This window comes from Thermobia domestica, chromosome 1 (assembly GCF_964235325.1).
Source record: "Thermobia domestica chromosome 1, izTheDome1.hap1.1, whole genome shotgun sequence".
Lineage (NCBI taxonomy): Eukaryota > Metazoa > Arthropoda > Insecta > Zygentoma > Lepismatidae > Thermobia > Thermobia domestica.
In genome coordinates, this window is record NC_137454.1 from 206,344,063 (window position 1) to 206,357,049 (window position 12,987).

General features: G+C 35.9%; 1 protein-coding gene across 5 annotated transcripts in view; it reads left to right on the top strand.

The window, feature by feature from the left end:
• Window positions 1-12,987, top strand: part of kl-2 (dynein heavy chain 2, axonemal kl-2) — a 564,598-nt gene that overhangs the window by 224,488 nt on the left and 327,123 nt on the right. For all 5 annotated transcript variants that reach the window (XR_014132735.1, XM_081769103.1, XM_081769086.1 and 2 more), the window contains 2 exons: window positions 2,056-2,194; window positions 12,495-12,712. Coding sequence is in view for 4 of the 5 variants with exons in the window: in XM_081769103.1 (XP_081625229.1) it covers window positions 2,056-2,194; window positions 12,495-12,712 (357 nt within the window). In the remaining variant the exon portion in view is untranslated. The remainder of the gene's footprint in view (window positions 1-2,055; window positions 2,195-12,494; window positions 12,713-12,987) is intronic.

Sequence of the window (12,987 nt, forward strand, 5' to 3'; positions counted from 1 at the left end):
GTTGGTTATAAAGTTAAACTACTAAAAAGTAAATTATCATTAATGGTATAGCTATGCACACAGTGAAACTGTCAAGAATTTTAAATACTTAACTTGTATTCCAGTAATATTTTGTTCTTTCCGAGTTATCCTTTTGTCTTTTGATTGTGAAAGGAAATTTTAGTGGAATAAAATTAAAATAGTAAGGAAAGTAAATCAAAGTAGATAAAAAATAAATAAAACTATTACCAACTTCATGTGATTATGTAGTGTTTTCTGAAATATGAGTGTACCCTATATAATTTTGCATTCAACACTATACATTTTTTCATGTTTAACTTAGTTTTTTCAAAACTCGATAGAGCACAAATTTTGGGAAATGGAGGTGTATATATGGGGTAGGTATGGTTTTAATGCTACCAATCGAGCTGTGAAATCAGAATTGGCAAATTTCGATATGTGCCGTGTTTATAGCGTACTAAACCATGAGCGTTTTGTCATAACTCGATAGAGGCTATATACACACATGTCCAAAATTATTGTCGCATGTCTGTAAATATGTTGTTGTAGGAATATAATTTGATAACGGATTCGCCCGGCATTTCTTATAATGTTAGTATGTGTATAATCGGCAAAAACATGTATGTGCCAAATTTAATGTCAAAAGAGCAGTAAATAAAAACAATAATACGAAAATAAAACTTTCTTGTCCTTTTATCAAAATTTTCGTATTTATAACTCTCTCCCTATGAAATTTACCACAAATATACATTTTCCGATTATACACACAGTATCAGTATTAAAAGTACCCTGCAAAATCATTATGAAATTATATTCTTACAAGAAGTCAATTATAGATATGCGTCAATCATTTTGGACATGAGTGTACAATAATAACAAAAATGCAATTCCTGTAAAAAGGACGTTTTGTGCTCTTATCGAGTTTTGAAAAACGCTCCTTATATATATATGTGAGAAGCGTTTTTCAAAACTCGATACAGCGGCTTGTCGAAAGCAATGGTAAGCGCCACTTCCGGTGAAATTGTGTTATTAGGTGGAGTGAGTTGGGATCGAACTACGGAACAATATGTAGGTAGCTTATATCGGTAATGTGACTGCAGATGGCAGGGGAAGCTTGTTTGGTGTGTGTCATTGCATTGAATTGCATGGTAATGTTGAACTTCCTTTTGCAGTTTACTCGAAAGTTAGAAAATGTATTTTCCAGTGTCTTTTCCCGAGCCGTTCATGTATATTAGTTAATATTAGTTGTAATTAGAAGTGACAGTTTGTGGGACGTACAAAAGTAGAGAGTATTGTAAGGGGCATCTGTTTCAAGCTTGCGACATTTTTCTGGTTACAGATTTATTCTCCTTACGTGTGAAATTTCCTAGAGTCCCTGATAGGAAAGGGGACACTGGAGTCTAGTGGTTAGAGCGTTGAATTCATATCCGCATAGTCCCAGGTTCGATTCTCGGCCGGTGCTTCCCCAATTTTCGGCGTTCACCCAGCGTCGTGAGGCAAACTGGGAAGTCACGTGAATAAAAGACGTGATGGCCACTAGGTCTAGAAAGCTTCCGATACACCGGTTAGCGATAAGGCGACGCGGCGCGCTAACCACGCGTTCGTCGCTAAGCTGGACGTAGTTCTACCAATTGCTAACAGATGGTATGGAGCGGCTCAGGCCCACAAATCGGGTCGTTACGCCAAGTGGTTTGGTTTGGTTTGGTTCCTGATAGGAAAAGGGAATGATAATTTAGTAATTCAGTGCACTTATTTAATTGCTCTGAAACTTCTCTAAGCCTTAAAGATTCTCTAATAAAAAATATATCAATATTTTGTAATAGAATTAGAATTGGGGACTAGTCACTACAGTTCGTACAGTGTGGTTCGAACAATATGAGTTTATGGATGCTAATAGTCGAATGGGAAAGGTGTGAGTCGATATAGTGAGTATAACGTTTAAGAAAGTGGTTGCTTGTATGAATTGATGTTCCTGATTCTTATAAATGAATATACAATTCCATAAGGTTTAGTTTACATGGCCAAGTGCAATCACTTATTCGCACCCTTTTTCAGACTATATTTTTAGGTGAAGATATTAGGAAGCAGCTCCCAAAAGAAAGTGCTGACTTTGAAGTAATGACATCAAAGTGGAAAGTAATCACATCAAGGATGTATGCTGACAGGAATGTTCTAAGAGCTACTCATGTCCCAGGTTAGAAATGATAGTTGTACAACATATTTATAGTACTATTTCCCTGTCCATTTCAATTCAGGCAGATTTTAGAAAATCTGTCAGGGTGATGTCACAGATATTCATTATACTGTAATATAATGTTCTAGATACAAAATGATGAGACCCATATTTTTTTGTTTCGGAGAAAAAAAATGTTGAGCCGACTTAGGCTGCTTCAAAGTTCGAGGGCCATTTTGTCATAAGTTTTGGCGCCAAAAAATATAAATGCCTGTTTCTCAGGAACTATGAAAGATATTTTAGTCGGGTTTTTTGTATTTGAAAGGTAATGGAAAGGCCTTTCAAATGCATGTACAACAAACCTCATATGCAGCGTTTGGGATGTGCTATTAATGAAAATACAGAAAAATAGCCCCCTTTTGGAGCCCCAAAATCTCGAAAAGGCCACCCTCAAAAATTATGTAATTTGCAGGACAGTTACAGGAATACCTCACGTTGAACATCTATAAATTACAGAGGGTGTATATTCCTGGTTTCAATTTTACAAATGATCTGCGTAAGCAAATTTACAAGCTGAAAATGTGATCCTCACATTTGATGTGCAAGATAGACAATATGATCTAGCAGTATCGGTATTTCATATGTGTGTTCTGTGCATGAAAGCTTCCTCTACACTGGCTGTTTCAGTATCACGGATAGCATGAAGTCTTCCAGATTGTCCAAGAGGATGTGGTGGAGAAAGAACTTGCAGAATATTTCGCAAAGGTATGACGCACTGATGTTGATGTTGCTGAATTCTACGAGGGTCACTACGAAAGTTTTGAGATACGCATTGTTGTGGCACAGTATTTGAATTCCAACAATTGCGTTCGGTAGTGGTATCCAGAGCGAAGAAGCGAAGCAAGTTTCAACTCGCCTCGCTTATCGGCGTGGCCGTATCTCCTTCACTTGTTTGTTGATGTGAGCAATAATCGGCTGTCTAGAATGGAGCTCGAAAGGGAACATTTTCGGGCATTGGTCCTTTACGGTTTTAAAAGTGGAACACAAAAGCCTTGACCATTTACAGGGGGCATTTGGGGAACTTGCTCCTTCCCGTGCTGCAATTTTTCGGTGGTTTGGTGAATTCAGAAGAGGCCGGGCATCGCTTAAAGATGAAGAGTGAGCTGGACGTCCGGCAACAGCTGTGTCAGATGAAAACATTGCCGCTGTGGAACAAATGATTCGAGAAAATCCTCGAACAACTTTCAAGGACATTGAATCTACAGTGAACATTGGATCGCCAGCAGTAACAAAAATTCTTCATGATCATCTTCGGTTCAGAAAGGTTTCATCTCGTTGGGTGCCTCACACTTTGACTGAACAGCAGAAGCGCATGCGTGTGGAATGGTGTGAAGAAATGCTTGCAATATTTGATGGAGGCAATTCTCGACGCGTCTCTGACATTGTTACTGGTGATGAGACGTGGATCTATTAATTTGACCCTGAAAATAAACTCCAGTTTACAGTTTGGATCTTTCCAGACGAAAATCCTCCCACGAAAATGAAGCGACGGCGAAGTGTGGGGAAGAAGATGGTCGCAACTTTCTTCTCCAAATCTGGCCATGTTGCAGCTGTTTTGCTTGAAGAACAAAGGACTGTTACTACTCAGTGGTACACCACTGTTTGCCTAACAAAAGTGTTCCAGAAGCTTCGGGAACGGCGTCCAAGAACTGGATTGCGTGGGATCCTGCTTCACAATGACAACGCGTCCGCACACACGGCCAACATCACAATTCAGTTTTTAGAATCTACGGAGGTCAAACTTATGGCTCATCCGCCGTATAGCCCTGACCTGGCCCCGTGTGATTTTTTCTGTTCTCTAGGATCAAAGATCGCATACGTGGCAAGAGATTTTGCAGCCCTGAAGAAGCTGTACTGGCTTACGAGAATGAACTTTCAACACTTGAAGAAAAAGACTGGCAACACTGCTTCCAAAAGTGGTTTTCAGGATGCAAAAGCGTGTACAGTATAATGGTGAATACTTTGAGAAATGTAAGTGTTAAATTGATTTTAAGTATGTAAGTTATTTCACATCTCCAAACTTTCGTAGTGATCCTCGTATCAGGAAATTTATAGCCCTTTGCGGGTCCATGTGGAAGCATAAAATTTACATGCACTTCCTGTGTCTCGAAGTAAATTACATTTGCTTTTGCAACCCACCAGCAGTCGTCATAAATAACAGCCAGAAACGTTCCCACCTTTACGTCGCGAAGTCGACAGTGCCGCACAACACGAGTGCTCTTGCCAATAGTAATTTTCACCTGTTGTTTCTCATGATGGGCAGTTCTTGCAACGGAAACCACAACATCATTGTCAGTTCCCTCTGCATGCCATACATGACTTTTTTTTAAATCATTTTCACTGGCGGAACATGTTCCCACTCTATGTGTTTTTCGTCACGGAATGTTTGAATGTCTGCAAATGGAATGTAGAGCAGTGTAATACCTGATGTATATGTCTGAACAACAGTCTGAAATTCTGCTGCAGTCTGAATGCACTTCATATGCCCAGTTGATAAATTGTTTCGTGTACCAAGGTGTTTAACTGTACCGCCAACACCGTCACATGCTGATTTTCCATGCCCAGTGGCTGTGAAAATCCATTTCCTGATTGGAATGTTGAATGTTCCAAGTTCATGGAGTTGGTAACGATTTTTAAAGTGAGTTGCAGCTCCATCTGATATAACCGTTAGTGCTGCAATTGCACCTCCATTCTCAGTAATGCAACTAATGATTTTCTTAATAGCCAGAAGAGCATGCGCTGAGTCATGGGTGCTGTCATTACTGACAATAGCAAAACTTTTTGTACAGTCTCTCTTATATGCTACTGCAGTGAATATAGACACCTGGTCGTTTTTCCAGTGGTAGCTTTGAATGTCATTTTGTAGAACTGCTCAGTTTTCAGCGAAATCAACGTGAAGCACTACGTGTTGACTGTCTCTCTTTGCTCTGTTTTTTTTCCTTCTGTCACTGCTTTTCTTTGAATGTATTTCACATGCAAGTGTGGAATAGCTTTGACTGTCCATTTAGCAATGTCGCGAATGAACAGACCTACTGGAACTGTCTTTTTGATTAAATCCCCATTCTGCCAGATTGCAAACGATATATCTTCACTGTCCTCTTCATCAGGTAATCCCAAAGACTCTAACGTGATTCCAGCACTCGCCACATTCGCCACATTCACCAAGAAACCACAATTATTTTTCCACTAACTAGCATGACACATAAGCACCTATGATTGTTTTTTCGTTATGGGTTCTTATAATCTATATAATGCTGTTCTTTACGTTTTGTTTGGTTTGAATTTACACTTCGGGTATTGTTTATCCATTAACAATCTGCTGCAATCGCGTGCTGACAAATTGTGATTCTGTTTACGTTTCAGCTTGTAAATGTACTCATGCAAATCGTTTGTAAAACTGAAACCAGGAATATACACCCTCTGTAATTTATAGATGTTCAACGTGAGGTATTCCTGTAACTGTCCTGCAAATTACATAATTTTTGAGGGTGGCCTTTTCGAGATTTTGGGGCTCCAAAAGGGGGCTATTTTTCTGTATTTTCATTAATAGCACATCCCAAACGCTGCATATGAGGTTTGTTGTACATGCATTTGAAAGGCCTTTCCATTACCTTTCAAATACAAAAAACCCGACTAAAATATCTTTCATAGTTCCTGAGAAACAGGCATTTATATTTTTTGGCGCCAAAACTTACGACAAAATGGCCCTCGAACTTTGAAGCAGCCTAAGTCGGCTCAACATTTTTTTTCTCCGAAACAAAAAAATATGGGTCTCATAATTTTGTATCTAGAACATTATATTTCAGTATGATGGATATTTGTGACATCATCTTGACACCCCCTGCCTGTCTGCATTTGGAATCCACCAGTATTTGACTTCAATTGAAGCATGAGAAATTATTAAGAAGATATTTTGCATTAAATTGATTAAAATGAAATATTTGTAAAATAATTCAAAATGCGTGAATTAACGAGTATATTACCACGGGAAAAGCAATGGTATTAGAATATATTTTTTGTGCTTTCCTTCACAATTCGAACATACAAATTTATGAAGTTAATTTATGAACTGAAATGTACCTGTAGATAATCGCTTGTAAGATAAAATAACATCATCTGAAAGTTTCCTTGAAAGCATTAACGTTTTAAATGTACTGTCTATAATTTCTACTATTACCACCAGATTAGCTTTCTCAATCTTTTTTACATATTCATATTTCTTCTCTCTTTTTATTTATTTATTAAAATAGTGGTGTACTGTAAAATAGTACTTGTTCAGGGATGGACTGGTTACATGAAAAGGACGGTGTCACAAATGCCCTGTACATTTATGGCTAGTTCCGTTCTCGCGATTGTTTCAGACCCGGTTAAGCGTGATAGATATATTTTATAGAAAGAAAAGTCAATTTCAAAAATAATAATCATTAATATATATATATATATATATATATATATATATATATATATAGTAGGTCATATCATATAAGAGGTTACGCATAGTCGTAAAAAAAAGTCGTGTTTCATTTGATTTTTCCGTCCTGGAATGACCTCTAATTGCTTGTTAAACAGTATTTATTATTGCCTTCTGTCCAAGACACCTTTAAACATTACTTATTACGTTTTTTTTTAACACCTAATGTATTATGCATAATTTAGGAATCAAAAGCGTGAACAACATAATATTACGCATGCTTCTGTAGCAGTTAAAGACCTACCGTTATGTCAAATTTGATTCAAATTAAATGAGTTCGGTTGCTTTTTTAAAAATGTTTGTTCGTTTCGAAAACCAAAATTTGCACATATCGGGATCAAAACCGGCACAACATAGTATTTCACACGTTTATATAGCAGGTCAAGTTTTATTCGCGAAAAAATGAGTTCGGTGTATGACTTTTTGTTTTCTGAAAATATAAGTCAACATTTGACCACCTATAAGTCGATAACCGAAAGCTTGCGCAATATATTTTACACTTTTATTTAGCAGGTCAAGATCTACCATTATTCCAAGTTTAATCCCGATTGTATGAGTTCGGTTTATGACTTTTTGTTTTCGAAATATGACTCAAAATTTCACCTCCCATAGCTCGGGAACCGAAACCTTGCATAACAAAATATTTCATACAGTTACACAGCATGTTAAGGTCCACCACTATGCCAAGTTTAAAACCAATCAAATGAGTTTGATGTATGATTCGTTGTTGGGCTGAAGTATGGGCAGAAAGTTACGTGAATTTGTATACATGCCAGTATGTGGTTGTTGTTAGGAAAATAGTATATGGATTGTTTAAATGAAAGAGAATCGCTAGATTATGAAGAAGTAATTAATGTGTGTATGATTTGATATTGTTTAATATTTGTTACGGGCAGTAGCGATTGTATATCCAGTAAATAATACTTGGATAGCTCTTCTAAAAGCTGTATACCATAAAAAGGTATAGAAATAAAAGTTAGCATTGGTGTAAAAGTTTGTTAATGTTTTGGTAAAGTCGATAGTAATACAGTAGACACAATTTAGGTGTGTTTATATTCTTTTAATAAGAATATAGAATCTACACTGGCGCAGTCGTTCATTGAAGCTTACGCTCTGTTTAATCATGTTTAGCTTTCCAAGCTTTCCGATCTTTAATGTGGAAACTGACTGCCTACAAACTTATTTGGAACGATTTGAGTATATGTGCATAGCAGCACAAATTCCAGAAGAACGAAAGGTTGCAACGTTATTTACAGTAATGGGTTCCGAAGCTTATGACCAACTATGCAACATCTGCTGGCCAGATTCTCCCTCGGCAAAATCTTATGAAGACATTAAGATCGTGATGAAACAATATTATGCTGCAAAAGTAAATGTAATTTCTGAGAGATACCAGTTTACACTATGCGACAAAAGCCTTACCAGTCAATTTCAGCTTTTGTGTTGGATTTGAAAAAACAGTCAGCTTTTTATGAATATACCTGCTGCTTAGATGAAAATTTGAGGGATCAATTTGTTTTGGGAATTGCGGATGAAGCAATTCGTAGAAAGTTACTCAATACACAAGATCTTACATTCGACAAAGCAACAGAGGTAGCTTTAGCAATGAAAAATACCGAACAACAACTTCGGCTTTATAAGACATCTGAAGAAAGAGAATTAAACGCTATCCAATCGTCAAGGTTTCGCCAAAAGAAAGACAGTATATCAACATCACATAGCTCTTCGCCATCTGCTGCTCAGTCTTCACCAAAGTCAAAGAGTAATTGCCAATATTGTTCGATGCAGCATAAAAGGGAACGTTGTCCGGCATGGGGAAAGATTTGTCTACGTTGTGGACGAAAAATTAATTTTGCTTTGACATGCAAATATGATTCGTTTGTGTCTTCAGAATCAGAACGTCAAACACAAGGTTTAGTCAATTCTGGGTATCAAGAGAGTGCAATCATTGATCAAGAAGAAGCCCAAGAATTAAGTGCTTTGGCTAACATTCTACGGCTTGATTCCATTTGGATGGAAACTCCAGATTCAGATAAGTCGGAAACTGACGTGAGTGTGAATATTTTACCAGCAATGGCAGACAGTACAAATATCAGTATGGAACAGCCACAGATTAACGAACATACATTAAGTACTACAGTAGATTCTGTGAAGGACGAAGAAATGGGATTGAAAAATAATTCATTGTCAAATGATGAAAACCAGTACATATTTTACAGCGTAAAAAACGCGTGAGAAACAAAAGAGCATCATCGCACAGGCAAGTAAAATCAGCTACCGATGCCGAAACAGAAGAAGCAAATACAAAAAGTATAGTAGAAAAGAAGTCCACAAATGGCATGGCTAGCAACTGGGAAGATGAAGGTCCATTGCATAAACGGTTTATTGATCGAGATAAAATTTTAGTTATGGTAATTGAGAAACTAGAAAACTTAGAGGCACAGATTGATGAGCAGAGGACCTGGTGGAAATCACCGAAGAAGAAGGACAAACGGGATTGACACTTCAGACTGTATTCATAATTAATTGTTATAAGGGGAAAACAACTAGTTCTTTATATAATGTTGCTTTCAGTGGCGGCGGTTTATTTTAATGTAGCAGGGGGAGAGTGTTGGGATGTAGTATGGGCAGAAAGTTACATGAATTTGTATACATGCCAGTATGTGGTTGTTGTTAGGAAAATAGTATGTGGATTGTTTAAATGAAAGAGAATCGTTAGATTATGAAGAAGTAATTAGTACATGTATGATTTGATATTGTTTAATATTTGTTAACGGGCAGTAGCGATTGTATATTCAGTAAATAATACTTAGATAGCTCTTCTGAAAACTGTATACCATAAAAAGGTATAGAAATAAAAATTAGCATTGGTGTAAAAATTTGTTACTGTTTTGGTCAAGTCGATAGTAATACAGTAGACACAATTTAATAAGAATATAGAATCTACATCCGTCTTTGAGAATATGACCCAAAATTTAACAGACCATAACCTGAAAACACGCCTATACACTGTAATATTTCATACGCTTATATAGCGGGTCAAAATTGATCCCGAAAGGAGGAGTTCGACGTGTGACTTGTTTTCAAAAACATTACTCAAAATTTGATTCCTTATAACTCGGTAACCAACAGCCAGCACAGCATAATGTTTCACGCTTTTTTACAGCAGGTCAAGGTTCACCACCAGGCTAAGTTTGATCCCGATCGAATGACTAACGTGTATTGCTTTTGGTTTTCAAAAACGACTCAAAATTTGATTACTCATAGCTATGTAACTGAAAGTCTGCATAACATAATATTTCGTACAATTGCATAGCTAGCATGGTCTACCAGAATCTCAAGTCTGATCCCAATCGAATGAGTTTGGTGTAAGACATTTTGTTTCCAGTCACATGTCTCAAAAATTGACATCACTTAACTTGAAAACCGAAAGCCTGCACAACATAGTATTTTACATGCAGAACATAGTACTTCACACGCTTATGTATTAAGTCAAAGTCTACCACCATGCCAAGTTTGATACTGATTGAATAAATTCGGTGTATGACTTCTTGCTTAGAAATGACTCAAAATTTGATAACACGTAACTCGGGAACCGAAAACCTGCACAACATAATATTTCATGTGGTTATATAGCAGGTCAAAGTCTGCCGTCGTGCCAAGTTTGATCCCGACTGGATGAGTTTGGTATGTAACTTTTTTGTTTTTCAAATTTTACCACCCATAATTTGCAAACAAAAAGCTTCCACAAATATATTTCATACCCTTATATGACAGGGCAAGGTCTGTTACATACCAAGTTTGATCCCGATCGGATGAGTACGGTTGATCTTTCAGAGAAAAGTCAAATTAACGACGAACATAATATTAGGAAATTGTGAACAAAATTATTGCGAAATAAATCGTGTTCCTGTTTGTCGCTTATAAAACAGAAGATAATAAACAAACTACCTGCAGTAAGTGTATTTTTGAAAACAACTTACAGTCTTAAGATCATTCAATACAGGGATCCATCTACTTACTACATACAGTACATTAACACCAATAACCTGCTATACAAACTGAAACAAAAGGGCTTATCCGGTTGCAATAATGTAAACAGACTTTGGGGGAGATGGCTGCAATTTAGCTCAAATGTAGAAGAGGCTATGTAGATTCTATATTCCAAAAACAAATTGTCCTAAAGTGGATGGAACATAGTAAAGAAAAGAAAGAAGAAAAAGCACGAAACATTAACATTAATGTCGATGGAAAGTCAATGAAAAACAACTCATTCACTTATCTCAGAAACCGAAAGAGGGAGATGACTGAAATTCAGCTTAAATGTAGAAGAGACTATGTAGATTCTATATTCTAAAACAAATGATCCTAAAATGGATTAAGCATAGTCAAAAAGCACAAAACATTAACATTAATGTCAGTGAAAATCCAATAAAAAACAAATAATTCATCCATTTATCTCAAAAATCAAAAGAGAAAGATGGCTGAAATTCGGTTTAAATATGAAACAGACTATGTAGATTCTATATTTGGAAAAATAAATTGTTCTAAAATGGATGGAAGATAAGAAAAAATCACCAAACATGAACATTAAAGTCAATGAAAAATCAATGAAAGAAATGAAGTTGTCCACATATTTCAAAAACTATAATAAGATGGCTAATTGAAAACTTAGTGCAAAGACATAATGAAGATCTTGAAACCAATGTACAGGACGTAAAGTAAATATGGATAAAACATTGTCAAAAGTCAAGTTGTTCGAGTAAAATCGATAATGATAAAGTACATGCATCTTCTTCGAATTACCCAGGGCCATGCGGAGGGTATGTGCTTGAAATATCACATCTGGATTTGAAATCTCCACACGATATAGCACGCGACGTGACTTTTGGCCTGATCGCGTAACACAGCCCGGTCCTTATCGCAAACTGGATAGGCCCTTTAAAATGCGAATCACTAACTTCGAAGAATATCAAGGTGCTGTTTTAGTTTGATGTTTAAAATTTATTCATTTTATTTTCGTTATTAAATAGGTGTTTGAGGGCGCTATAAAGAAAGGGCGCACCGGACCTTTGCCCGGTTGCTCGGCTGACCAATCCACTCCTGGTACTGTTAACAGTTTAATAAGTATTGAATGTCACAATCTATTGTTGTTACGTACTGATACGGAAGATAATCTAATCGTGCCTACACTTGTAAATACGTTGTATAATTACGAAGAAGGAATTCCAGTGCGAGCTGGTGAAAATCAAAATACAAGATTCTTATATGATTATCTTAAATAACACTAACATAGAAATGTTAACTAAAATATTAAGACTTCTGGTGATTATTGGGTTTATATCAGACCATAGAATAAGAGAGAAAAACGGGAAAAAATTGAAAGATTCAAACAATTTGTCAGTGTATGATTATTTAGTGTAAGAGCAAGTGGCTGGATTGATTTTGGAAAAGTGGTATAAGAAAAACGAAGACAACACTATGGAGCAACCTGCAGAAAAACTCATAGAAGGAACTTATATATATACCAGAGGAATGTTAAAACAATGTAGTCAAGAAAACCGACAAAATTAACTAAAATCAACACAACGAAATTAGATTATAAATGAGGAAATAGGAAATGCATTAACTGAGATGGAAGAGTGGTCAGAATAGTGAAAATTTATATGTATACTTTTGAATTGTTTTCACTCAGGATCAAAAGAATTGTATAATCCTTTAAGCTTTTAGTAATTTAAAGTTTTTAGATATAGAAACAATTTTCGATTTTTTTTTTTTTTTATTTCGTAGGTTTATTTCAAGAACTGAACGCTATGAATGAGAAGCTGGATTTAATCCAGAGATCTTTGGAAATGTATTTGGAAACAAAGAGACATGTTTTCCCTCGATTCTACTTTATCTCCAACGACGATTTGCTGGCAATCCTTGGTCAATCAAAGAAGCCTGAAACTATTCAACCTCATCTGAAGAAGCTCTTTGACAGTATTAACAAAATTAAAATTGGCAAAGTAAGTATCATATTGAAAATAATAATAATAATAATAATAATAATAATAATAATAATAATAATAATAATAATAATAATAATAATAATAATAATAATAATAATAATAATAATAATAATATTTCCATTTGCAAATATATTCAGCGATCGAAAGTACTATAGATATAAGTATATAATCGAAATTTGAGGAAATGAATATGAAAAATTTATTTAATATGTCCTGAAGTCAATGGAACGACTGCCATTTCTTGGATTTCCGTAAGGAAACCTTTCCCTTTA